Genomic DNA, 13,713 nt, shown 5'->3' on the forward strand with positions numbered 1-13,713 from the left:
AAATCATAGCGAAAACATGTAAATAAACAATCACAAAATCGGAAATAGCGAAACAGCTGCGCAACGTTGAAATGTAATTATCCGACTCAGAATGACTAAAATATAGTCGTCAGTGAGTCAAAGGTGTTTTATCGATGATAAATTTGCACTCACAATTTCACAAACAAGTGATGTGTCAAAACTTGGATTTCGCAAAGACTTTGACGTATTAGTATAGAGGCAAAGCCACTACCTGCATGATAATTAGACATGAAAAAAATAGGTGAGACGTGGATTTGTAGCATGGTATTCGCAAAAGACGGGAGTGACTCAATGTGGATACACTAGCTGGGTAATATCTTGTCCCCAACTGCCTTCAAAAACTAGGTGAAAACTGCCCGCATATTTTGCTACACTACTTTGTATAACAATCGTGGAGTATGTTTTCGCTTTGAAAGCAGCCAGGTGGTACGCGATTCATATAAGATTGAGAATCACTGCATTAAACCCAGAAAGTTTTGTTGACTATTTTTAATTTTCGTCTGGCGCTTGATATGGTAAGACCAAGTACTTTGTTTAGATTAAAACGCAAGAGATAAAAAAGCAGTTGGTAAACGACACTTAGTGGTCTTTAAAAATGAGAGTTTGTGGCCGCTAGATGCTGCAGCGCAAAAATATCTACAGTAATGAAATTCTACACTGCTTTACACAAGAAAAGAATGGGGACAGACTATTAATGATGTCTAGCACACAACAATATTGTTGTGTGCTAGACATCATACTTAGCATTGTAAATGTTACACTACTAAACCGAATGTGTTCAGACATTTTCACTTTATGAATTCAGTACGGCTCTGAGAATGTTTGGTGTCAAGATAACGTAGTTACTGTTATACTCACTGCAACAAATCAAGTTTCATTCTGAAACCTATAGTGCAGTGGTTTTAACCTGTGGTACGCGAAGTTTTTCACTAGCTTTCTGCTCTGCACAGTTTAAGCCAGATAAAACTAAAACTCAACTCACCCGAATGATCAGCTCTGGCTTTTAACATGACCACTGTCTTGGATATTTTATTTAAATTCAGCGGTGGAAAGGACAACGGTTTAATTTAATACAGTTATGCGGGAACAAAGCCTCAACGTTTTGACTGCATCTTTAATGTTATTTGCAACATTTTTGGTTACAATAGCATTTGCATTGACCGATGTTCGCAACAAGCCGATAGGGCCTGGAACAGGGCATTTTTCCGTTGGAGATTGTGTTGGCTATTACACTTCTTAAACTGTCGAAATATTGTAATTGCGATTGGTTTTAACGTTATTGTTTCCTTCATAATTGAACATACATTTGTAAAGAAGTTTACGTTCCAAATGGGATAACTTAGCATCGTGTCTTATACGTTAACCACTACATGATAAGAAGACATAAAAACGAATTGGTAAGACATGGTTTGTTGCACTTTCTTCTAAGACAGTGGTTCTCTAGCGGGCGACAACTTCCTAATTTTGCAGACAAGGATATTGATAAAGCGCTATTTAAAAAAAAATATGTCTCAGCGTTTCAAAATGCATGAAACTTGATTAAAATCGTTCTTCATAGGCGACAAACCAAAATGCATTGAGACATTTTAACCCCATTGTGATGCAACAGAGGTAAATTTTCAGTGGCGAACAACGTCACATCACAATGTTCTTGTCGCAACCCAGTCAAAGTGATTGTTATTTTGGTCCTGGACCAAACGTGGTTGGTATATTCTGCACCTTTTTTTAGGTTGCTTGTTAATAAAAAAGGACAAAAATTACCAAAACCTTTAAAGGGGTCCGCGATTAGCTTGACAGTACCAAAAGGGGTCCGCAAAGGCAAAAAGGTTGAGAACCACTGTTCTAAGACATGGGCCACTTTATTGTCATCAACTGCCGGAGTGAAAAAAAAAAAACTAGGTGAATCTTTCTGCATGTTCTGCTACGTTACTTTGTATGAAATGCGTGGAGTATGTTGTAGCATTTCTATTTTTCCACTGGCTCTTTATTTGATGAGAATTATGCGATTAAATGAATTACTCGATTAAGCGAAATTTCCGATTAATGTGAATTATGCGATTAGATGAATTATGCGAGTAAGTAGAATGTGTGATTAAAAAAGTTATCCGATTAACTGAAATAATCAAATAAGTGAATGATGCCATTAACTGAAATATCCGATTAAGTGAATGTTGCGATGAGAAGCACTGCTACACTGCAACGTGTTTAGTTGAACAAAATCTACTAAACGTCAGCAAGCAATTGCCAAAACCCATATATATATATATATATTTAATTTTGCCAAGTTTGCGTTAACAACGTTGAATTTTGTCTCGCTATTGGTGTTTTCATGAGCAAGAAATTTCAGCAGCGTTATGGTATATTAATGATTCAACTAAGCTAAGTTACGCACTACTCACGTCATATATATATATATATATATTATGTATATTTAAACAATAACACTATATTTTCCAGGCTTCATACGACATGAAAAGCAGCACACAGAAAACTAATACATTAAACATTGAATCGTGATACATACAAAAAAGCCTCCTAGGTTCGAACAACATAAGATACATCCATTATTTTGTTTGTTTGTTTGATTTTTATCCTCAGTGGACAGACACCATCTGAATGCGTCATGTTCACAGTGTTGAAAAATAATTATCCCTTTAAACTTGAATTATATGTTCAAATGGACACAAGGCATGCACTAGAAAACAGTAGACACATTGAAAAATATGTGTAAACATATGCTTCACCACAAACGGTACGCATAAGCTTGCCTTAGCTTCCGGATTTAGAAAATGTCCAGGATATTTGTCAGTTGCCAATTCCCAGTCCATTTCATTGACACACATTTATATTATTGACATGTGATATATTAATGACAGTTACTAATTTTCTTAGGAAGAATTTTTGAATCACAATACGGTTTAGAGTTGATTGATTTAATTATTAACAACATTTTTGGAAATCTATATATCATTAATCTTTGATCTCAGCGGTGGAAAGGGCAAAGATTACATTTAATTCAACTATGCGGGAACAAAGCCTCGATTAACTTAATTTGCATTTTTTTGGTTTTAAAAGCAATAAGAGTCAATGGATACAATTGCATTTTGATGTTGGCAACAAGCCGATAGGCCAGTGATTCTCACACTGTGTGACGTAAGAGATTTCCAATTGTGCCGCGAAATAGTTTCTTTTTCAAAACTGCAAACCTTCCCTGGTGTTTTAGGACTTGATGTGCATGATAACATTTCAAAGCTCATATGTTTTTCTAATTGGTAATAAAAAGCAATACAATCAAGTTGAAAATTAACATTCCTTAGACACCTTTTGTTATGTTTACCAAGTGTGGCACGAAAGGAAATTTCAGTACTTTAATGCGCCGCATGCTCAAAAAGTTTAAGAACCACTGCGATAGGCATTGGAAATGGATCGCATTTTTCAGTTGGAGAAAGTATTTCCCTTTCTATTTCCCAAACTGTCGAAATATTGTAAATAACAGCATCGTTAACAGTATTGCGTCCCTGACTGCTCTGATTAATTACTTCCTGTAATACGACAACGTAGCTGCATAAATGATTATTCGGTGTACGCGCAACAGCTGGTCTTATCAGCCTAGTTAAGGTAGTGTTTTGGTAGGGAGGTAAAGCTAATGTGTACGGTTTGGTTACTGTGTCAAGAACACATAGACTAAGTATTTTAACTGTTTTGTTAGTTCATATTCAAGAACGTAAAACCTGTTGAAAGCGCAAGGTAACGGCACTTTTCCAATAAAACATACGACGCATAAAATAATTTTGAAATGGATAGATGTTCCACAAAGATTTGGATATAGACAGTTGGTACTTTTTCTCATAAAAGCCTTATCAACTTTGAATTGGGCGTCCAATGCTTTTAACCATTTGCACATTTGTCGTATTCTGAAGGTTTTGCAAAGGTTTTTTGACCCAACAATCTGAATCTCAGTACGCCAGGTTCATTGAATGCGCCATATCGAATCAGCCGATCATCAAGCATTCACCACACTATGGCAAGGCGTAGGCTTGAAAAATGTGCCATGCAGTGGGTTCGAATCCACGACATGAGTCTTTCTGAACTACGGAGCCTATGGAAAATCCGCCGAAAGTTGTTCACAAGAAAGTTTGCCTGGCTCGTATGCTGCACATGCCAGCTTCGTAGTAGGGGATCGCCAGCTTGGCCAGTATTAGCTAGAATGAACATTAATTCATAACTAGGAATAGCCCAGCAGCGTCTATACAGCGATTACGACACACTCTTCTGTCTAGTATTAATGAGGCTTGTAATCGGACACGCAGGAAAAGGAAATTGTTGCACAGCTGACTGACACATTGCGAAGCCAGTTGATAACGGTTAGCTAAAACTTTAGCCGAGGATTAGTCTTTGCAGATAGTGAAACGCTTTGGCTGAGTGTCTATGTCAGATGTTCTTAACCATATATTGTTCGCGTAACACCTGCCGGCTTTTTTGTTTCAAGGTGTACTACCTAAACCATGTTTGGATGGGAAAACCAACAGCTAGACCTGTGTTTCTTTACCAATCTAGCCCATTCCTGAAACAGACAAGGTTAGTAATTTCAAAGAAATGCATTAGAGACGAGTTTCAAACCATGGCTGGTCAGTTGGCTGATTTAAAATGATGCATAAATAAAGTATAGCTTCGAGCGTACCAGTGTAAAATCGGAGACGTATCATTTTTTGAAAACGTGCCACATGTTGAGAACAACTAGTCTATGTTATTTAACTGTAGACAAACGTCGTATTAAACTTTGCAGCCTACAGAGGCCTAACATCGAATGAATAGTAAATAAGCTTTTACTGGCAGGTATACTGTATGAGTATAACCGAGAATAGCTCACCCTGCAGTTTTGTCAAAAATAATCGACGTTTCGACGTCCTATACAAGACGCCCTTTTGTTGAAATTGGCATATCTTGCGAGACAGATTTGTAATAAAGCGACGAATTTCAACCTTCACACACAACAAACAGCGGTAACACGATCGTGCGGCTGCAAACTTGCACTAACATAGTGATAATACATCTCAGTGGTGCAAAAGCGGCCGATGATGTATCGAATTGGAAAGCACGAACCGTCTTCCCTTCCGAGATGTGGAGATTTTGAAAGCGGCGGATGGTAAACTTTCTACGTGTGTGTGCCACAAGGCTATTTACACTTTACACCCCATCATCCACTATACCAGAAACCAGCTATTAGACGCTTGACGACAGACCCAGCATTGCTTCAAACGGAATAGCCCAGGGTACATAAGGCGCTGCGGTTAAATGGCTACTTGAACTAGATTCTCCGCAATCATAAAAGGTTTCACGGAAACAAACCCTGTACAAAGAAATCCGTCGCATTACCTTACATACCAAGGTTGACAGATATAATCCGTCGTATGTTGACCGATTTTGGTCGATGTATCAGTTGGAGTTAAACCAGTCAACACCCTACTTTAGATGATGTCGCACCCAAAAGACCCGGTAGACGCGACAAGGGATGTGGATATGCTTACCGTGCGGGGAGTGTGACGAAATTCACGTCGGTGAGATGGGTAGAAGTTCAAATACGGACCGGAAGGAGCATGAGAGGGATGTGGGCAAGAATGATGTTAAGAAATCAGCACTGGCAGACCATGGAACTCATAACCACAGCATTACTCTTTTCTGTTGCTCAATTGTTGGTGAAGAAAACCGATTACCACAAGCGAAGAGTCTTGGAACATCTATACACGCACGAACACAACAAACCTCAAAACATATGTTCTAATGCCGATAAATTATCGCCGCTTTTACACCACTGAGTTATTCTATCACTACGTTGGTGCGAGTTTGCAGCCGCGCGTCCTTATTATCGCTGTTTTTATGTGTTTAGTTGGTTGCAATTTGTCGCTTTATAAAAAAGTTGTCTGGCAAGATATGCCATAATCTTAATGAAGGCGTCTTGAGTAGCAGGGGTTCGCAAATAGTGGGTCGCGAGACCTTCTAGTCTGGGTCGCGAAATATTTTAAATTTGCCATGAATATAAGCATCGCATCTACAGTAATAATGAATTTCGGCTTTCTTTAACCTTTTAATCATTATTGCATTGTTACGTATGGCTACGTAACTGTGACATACAGTCTATGTAACAATGCAAAAAGTTAAGCGCACCTATGCAAGTATACGTTTTCTGATTAGCTGTGTTCTCAACACAGAGCCCACAGTTCTCATTTGTTAGAATAAATACGTTCGTTTACCTACTGTTTTATGTGAAAATAGCAACTGACAATAGAAGTCTTAATATTGATATTTAGTTGATTAGTATTTTCCACAGACTTGATGCTTGGGTCGCGAGAATTTAGAGCAATTTTTTTAGGGTCGCGCCAAAAAGTATTTGCGGACCCCTGTTGTATAGGACGTCGAAACGTCGATTATAATAAAACTGCTGGATGAGCAATATGCAGTTATATATTATGTCTGCCACCAATAACTTATTAAAATGCACTAATAGTTAAAAGCTTTAATGGTTTTTCCATGACATTACTTTTAAACAATGTATTGCGAAATGCAGTTACATACACCTTGTGTACACGAATAAACCCTAACGTTTCATTTTTTCCCAAATTATCCTCTAGACCTCTTTTACACATTGCTCTATGATTAAAATAATATGACAAGCAAGAAAACCCATCGATGTGATGTTTGTGAAAAAACTTTTACTCAAATTGGAACTTTGAACAGACATATGTTGATTCACACCAATAAAAAGCCGTATCGGTGCGATGCTTGTGGAAGGGGCTTCAAATGGACAGGAGCTTTGGGAAAACACATGTTGATTCACACTAATGAGAAACCTTATAGATGTGCCCTTTGTGACAAACAATTTCGTCAAGTCGCTACTTTAAACAGACACATGCTGACTCACACCAAAGATAAACCTTATCAGTGCGTTGTTTGTAACAGAAGCTTTGCCCAAAACGGAAGTTTGAAAAGACACATGTTGACACACACTGATGAAAAACCTCATCGATGTTATGTTTGTGAGAAACGATTTGCCCAGTTGGAGAATTTGAAAAAGCACATGTGGGCTCACAAAAATAAAGAACCTGCCCAATGTAATGTATGTGAAAAAAGGTTTAGCCGAGGTACGTGTTTAAAAATACACATGTTGATTCACACTAATGAGAAACCGCATCGGTGTGATATTTGTGAGAAAAGATTTACCCAAAGTGGAACTTTGAAAAGACACATGTTGACTCACAAAAAATGTAACTTCTCATTGATGTGATGTTTTATAAAAATATATTTCGCTGCGGTAGAGTGTTAGAACAACACATGTTGACTCAAACCACAGAAAAACCGTATCGTTGATTGTGTTAATCCCACTCTTGAAAAGAAACATGTTGAATGAAACTGGTGAGAAGTCAAATTGATGTGATGTTTGTGAGAAGAGATTTACTTGAAGTGGAAATTTGTAAAGGCACATGTTGGTTCACGCCACTGAGAAACCTCTTAGATGCATAGATACAATATTTGGAACAGAAGAAGTATCCAAAATGGAATATTGAAATTGCATTTCTGTAAACAGACCATCTTGACACAAATCAAAACGTTCCCAGCTGAAAAAAGTTTGATCAAAGGTGGATATTTACACACCAACATGATGAAGCACATTAAAGAAACTTTAAAAGATATTGTTATGTTAATACTCTCTTTCGCTATAGAGTAACTGAATTTATGCGATGTGTTTCCTCCTGTTTATATAGTCTTTTCCGGTTGAAGTCGCAAATAGAACACAGCCGCCCTGAGAAATAGCATAGCAGCTCTGTTATGGGGCGGTATGATTTTATAATATTGCTCATTTGCCGCAAGATAAATTCTATACCTTAAAAGGAAAAAAAGGTACACTACTTTAAAAACGCATGATTTCGACATTTTTGCCAGTTTACGTCTCCTATTTTCCCCGTTTGGGGTATGGAAGCTGATTTAATCGTTCGCCTTTGAAACGTTTGCTCAAAAATACAGAAAAAGAAGAGACACTCTGTGTAGAGTTATTCAGCCAGCTCTGGTTGAGATGCTAAGATCAGACTTACCAAACAATTTGTGATATACATGATAATGTACACTGTAGTGGCCCTTTACAAGTCGTCATGGAGACAGTCCGGCTACAGCAGACCACAATGTGAATCTACAAATTAAAATTAATTTTCAGATGATAATTGTATAGAAGTAAATTGTATAGAACCATTGTATTATACAAGTTTACTTTAAACGAAAGAACGAAATACTAATTGTGTTGAGTGAGTTAAGTTGTTTATATTTTACTTGGTGATAAAAAACATAGCGTCACAATAGCCTTCAAGCAATTCTCATGTCGGAAATAGCTGTGCAACGATGAAATGTAATTTCAACACTTATGGTAGTTATCAATGTGTTAACGGTGCTCTACCGAAGATAATTTAACATTCTCATGGTCATAAACAAGCAAGCTTTCAACAATTTGGTATATATGTCTGATGAATCCGTATAGGTCGAAACAGTCCAAATATTATGCTACATCAGTTGGCGTGCAAATACATTGGGTATATTTTTTTTAAGAAAGCAGCCAGCGGATAAACAAGACAAAATATCGGTAAGTCTTAAGGATATGAAAAGATTTTAAGGATATTAAAAACACACAGTCCAGAATGACAAGAACCATTACTCTACTACACCTAGTGGACGTAAAAATAGCAAATCTGTGGTCGCTAGAGAGTGAAGTGTACAAAGATTTGCTTGTTTGCTTAGAAAAGGGCAGGAACTTGGCCGAATGGCCTGGCGCGCCTGACCCATATACATACATAAAAAACTGATCGGGATTCGTCCCCGGGAGTGTCCTGGGTTCGAATCCCGTGAAAAAAAGAAGAAAAAAAGGGGACAGGGACTTGGCCGAATGGTCCGGCTCGTCTGACTCATCGCCTGAAGCGTCATGGGTTCGAACCACGTGACAACTAAACGCATGGAAGAAAATTCCAAAAATCCCCATATTATTGGTCAAAATGGCCGAGGGGTAATACCACGAACTTACGTTAACAAGCTTGTGAATCTTGTTACGCTATAAGCATGAAACTATAGCGTTATTGTACGAAACCAGTGGCACCTAATTTAACTAACCAACTCTTCCCATTGAATATATAAAACTAATAAAGTCCATGGAATTGAAACATATTGGCAGCTTATTAAAGAGCATGACGAGTTCAGGTTTTATCCGCCAGCCAATATGAAACAAAAAAAATATTCGCAGGCTCAAAGTTTATTTCAAAACAGAACACCCAAAACAATTTGTTCCCACATTTAATCGCGAATTGTTAAAAGAACATTCTAGGTTTTCGATTTCGAAATTTTTTCGAAACAAGTATTGTCAGAAACTAAGCTGCTAAATGCAGTGAAACACACGTTTAAAAATACCGTTTATAATATTTTTCAGGATTGTCGTTTCGATTCCTCTTGCAAGCTGCTCGGTGATCCAAAAAATCAAAGCAATATGGAAAATAAGAAACTCCATCGATGTGATGTTTGTGAAAAGATTTTTAGCCAAAAAGGAAGTTTGAAAAAACATATGTTGATTCACACTAATGAGAAACCCCAGAGGTGTGATGTTTGCGAGAAAACATTTAAATGGGCAGCATCTTTGAAACGACACTTGCTGATTCATACTAATGAAAAACCTCATCGATGTAATGTTTGTGAAAAAAGATTTGCTCGAAATGGACATTTGAATAGACACATGTTGATTCACACCAATGAGAAACCACATCGGTGTCATACTTGTGAGAAAAGATTTACCCGAAGTGGAGATTTAAAAACACACATGTTGATACACACCAATAAGAAACCTTACAACTGTGTTATTTGTGATAAACGCTTTCGCCAAAATGAAACTTTGAAAAGACACATGTTGACTCACATTGGTGCAAGACCTCATCGATGTAATGTTTGTGAAAAAAACAACACTCGGACTGAACATTTGAAAAGACACATGTTGTTTCACACTGGCGAGAAACCTCATCATTGTGTTGTCTGTGATAAACGCTTTCGCCGAAATGCACATTTGAAAAAACACATTTTGACTCACACTGGTAAGAAATTATGTGATATATGTCAAAAAAGGTTTAACTGGATTGAACATGTTCATTCACAACAGCGAGAAACCAAGTAGATGTCATCTTTGTTCAAAGTGGAACCTTGAAAAAATCAACATGATGACACACACAAGTGAGAAATGCCATCAATGTGAAATTTGTAAGAAGAAATTTCGTTTCTATGAACAGACATACCTTGACTAATATCAAGGCGTTGTTTTCTAAAAACCGTTTGCTCCAAGTGGATATTTGAGAACCCACATGCTGATCCCCATGAAATAGGCTCGCACGAACCAGCAACTCAATCTATTCGATTTGTTTTACATATTAGTTGGCACAAGTGAACATTGAATATATATGGTGGAGTGCTGTTTCTGCAAAAAGATTTATTTTTTGTGATTTTTATATTACCATGTCTCAAATATTGTTGCCCACCCTTGCAAAATGATTATATAATGCAACTGCATAGTAGTTTGTTGTCGTGATTCGCTTAAAGTGATTGTTTGGTTTAAACTGTTTAAAGCAACTTTAAATTTGCAGAAAAACTAAGTAAATCTAAAGCACAACTTAATTTCAAGACAGCAACTGTATAGATATTCTACAAGTATTTTCTATCGTATTACACAAGTTTACTTTTAAAAGAAGAACAAAGGATCAATTTAGTTGAGTTTGTTTTGCATAGTGCGAAAAAAACATATCGACAAAATATTAATAAACTATCACGGAGCCTGAAATATAGCTCCCCAACGTTGAACTGTAATTATCAAACTCGGAGTGACCAAAATTTTATCGCCCAAGTCTGCTGTGAGTCAAAAATGCTTAAATGGATTAGGTATAAATAATCAATTTACACTCACAAGGTCCTAAATTTCGCAAACATTTTGCCGCATTAGAATAGAGGCAAAACCACTACATGATAAGAAGACATAAAAACGAATTGGTAAGACATGGGTTTGTTGCACTTTCTTCTAAGACATGAGCCACTTTCCTGTCATCAACTGCCCGCGTGAAAAACAAACTAGGTGAATCTTTCTGCATGTTCTGCCACGTTACTTTGTATGAAATGCGTGGAGTATGTTGTAGCTTTTTATATTTTATGCGATTAGATGAATTATGCGAGTAAGTAGAATGTGTGATTAAAAAAGTTATCCGATTAACTGAAATAATCAAATAAGTGAATTATGCGGTTAAGTGAATGATGCCATTAACTGAAATATCCGATTAAGTGAATTTTGCACTGCTACACTGTTTTTTTTAAGCACTGCTACACTGTAACGTGTTTAGTTGAACAAAATCTACTAAACATCAGCAAGCAATTGCCAAAACCCATATATATATATATATATTTAATTTTGCCAAGTTTGCGTTAACAACGTTGAATTTTGTCTCGCTATTGGTGTTTTCATGAGCAAGAAATTTCAGCAGCGTTATATATCTAGGTTCGAACAACATAAGATACATCCATTATTTTGTTTGTTTGTTTGATTTTTATCCTCAGTGGACAGACACCATCTGAATGAGTGGTGTTCACAGTGTTGAAAAATAATTATCCCTTTACGAAGCATGCACTAGAAAACAGTAGACACATTGAAAAATATGTGTAAACATATGCTTCACCACAAACGGTACGCATAAGCTTGCCTTAGCTTCCGGATTTAGAAAATGTCCAGGATATTTGTCAGTTGCCAATTCCCAGTCCATTTCATTGACACACATTTATATTATTGACATGTGATATATTAATGACAGTTACTAATTTTCTTAGGAAGAATTTTTGAAACACAATACGGTTTAGAGTTGATTGATTTAATTATTAACAACATTTTTGGAAATCTATATATCATTAATCTTTGATCTCAGCGGTGGAAAGGGCAAAGATTACATTTAATTCAACTATGCGGGAACAAAGCCTCGATTAACTTAATTTGCATTTTTTTGGTTTTAAAAGCAATAAGAGTCAATGGATATAATTGCATTTTGATGTTGGCAACAAGCCGATAGGCCAGTGATTCTCACACTGTGTGACGTAAGAGATTTCCAATTGTGCCGCGAAATAGTTTCTTTTTCAAAACTGCAAACCTTCCCTGGTGTTTTAGGACTTGATGTGCATGACAACATTTCAAAGCTCATATGTTTTTCTAATTGGTAATAAAAAGCAATACAATCAAGTTGAAAATTAACATTCCTTAGACACCTTTTGTTATGTTTACCAAGTGTGGCACGAAAGGAAATTTCAGTACTTTAATGCGCCGTATGCTCAAAAAGTTTAAGAACCACTGCGATAGGCATTGGAAATGGATCGCATTTTTCAGTTGGAGAAAGTATTTCCCTTTCTATTTCCCAAACTGTCGAAATATTGTAAATAACAGCATCGTTAACAGTATTGCGTCCCTGACTGCTCTGATTAATTACTTCCTATAATACGAGAACGTAGCTGCATAACTGAATACGCCGTGCATGGGCAACAGCTGGTCTTATCAGCCTAGTTAGGGTAGTGTTTTGGTAGCGAGGTAAAGCTAGTGTGTATGGTTTTGTTTACTATGTTGAGACCTCATAGCCTAAGTATTTTAACTGTGGGTCTGTTATGTTAGGTCATATTCGAAAAAGCAAAACCTCTTGAAGGCGCAAGGTAAGGGCACTTTACTAATGAACAAGCGACGCATAAAATAATGTTGAAAATGGATAGATTTTCCACAAAGATTTGGACATAGACAGTTGGTACTTTTTCTCATAAAAGCCTCATCAACTTTGAATTAGGCGTCCATTGCTTTTAACCAATTGTACATTTGTCGTATTCTGAAGGTTTTGCAAATTTTTTTGGCCCAACAATCTGAATCTCAGTACGCCAGGTTCATTGAATGCGCCATATCGAATCAGACGATCATCAAGCATTCACCACACTATGGCAAGGCGTAGGCTTGAAAAATGTGCCATGCAGTGGGTTCGTACCCACGACATGAGTCTTTCTGAACTACGGAGCCTATGGAAAATCCGCCGAAAGTTGTTCACAAGAAAGGTTGCCTGGCTCGTATACTGCACATGTCAGCTTCGTAGTAGGGGATCGCCAGCTTGGCCAGTATCAGTTAAGATGCACATAAATTCATAACTGGGAATAGCCCTGAAGCGTCTATACAGGCAAGCGATCACGGCACACGCTTCTGTCTAATATTAATGAGGCTTGTAATCGGACACACAGGAAAAGGAAATTGTTGCACAGCTGACTGACACATTGCGAAGCCAGTTGACAACGGTTAGCTTAAACTTTAGCCAAGAATTAGTCTTTGCAGATAGTGAAACGCTAGCTCAGTGTCTATGTCAGAGGTTTTTACCTTATATTGTTCGCGTACCACCTGACGCCCTTTTGTAACAAGGTGTATACCACCTAAACCCTGTTCGGATGGGTAAAGCAAGAGCTAGACCTGTTTTTCGTTACCAATCTAGTTCATTTTTGAAACAGGCAAGGTTAGCAATTCCAAAGGAATGCATTAGAGACATGTTTCATCCAAAACTATGGCTGATCAGTTGGGTCATTTAAAATGCATAAATTAAGTAATAAGTAATAATATAATAATAATAA

The 13,713-nt window shown here is 37.2% G+C and overlaps 1 protein-coding gene across 1 annotated transcript; it reads left to right on the top strand.

Annotated features, from left to right (window-relative positions):
* The first annotated feature begins 4,240 nt into the window (after positions 1 to 4,240).
* On the top strand, positions 4,241 to 10,276 carry LOC145219471 (uncharacterized). The gene is made up of 4 exons (XM_080086836.1): positions 4,241 to 4,599; positions 5,080 to 7,300; positions 8,546 to 8,647; positions 9,482 to 10,276. The coding sequence occupies exons 2-4, from the start codon at positions 6,686 to 6,688 to the stop codon at positions 10,211 to 10,213; spliced, it is 1,449 nt and encodes a 482-aa protein (XP_079942962.1). The 5' UTR covers positions 4,241 to 4,599; positions 5,080 to 6,685; the 3' UTR covers positions 10,214 to 10,276.
* The last annotated feature ends 3,437 nt before the right edge of the window (positions 10,277 to 13,713 follow it).

This window comes from Phallusia mammillata, chromosome 3, assembly GCF_965637545.1.
Source record: "Phallusia mammillata chromosome 3, kaPhaMamm4.hap1.1, whole genome shotgun sequence".
Classification (NCBI taxonomy): domain Eukaryota; kingdom Metazoa; phylum Chordata; class Ascidiacea; order Phlebobranchia; family Ascidiidae; genus Phallusia; species Phallusia mammillata.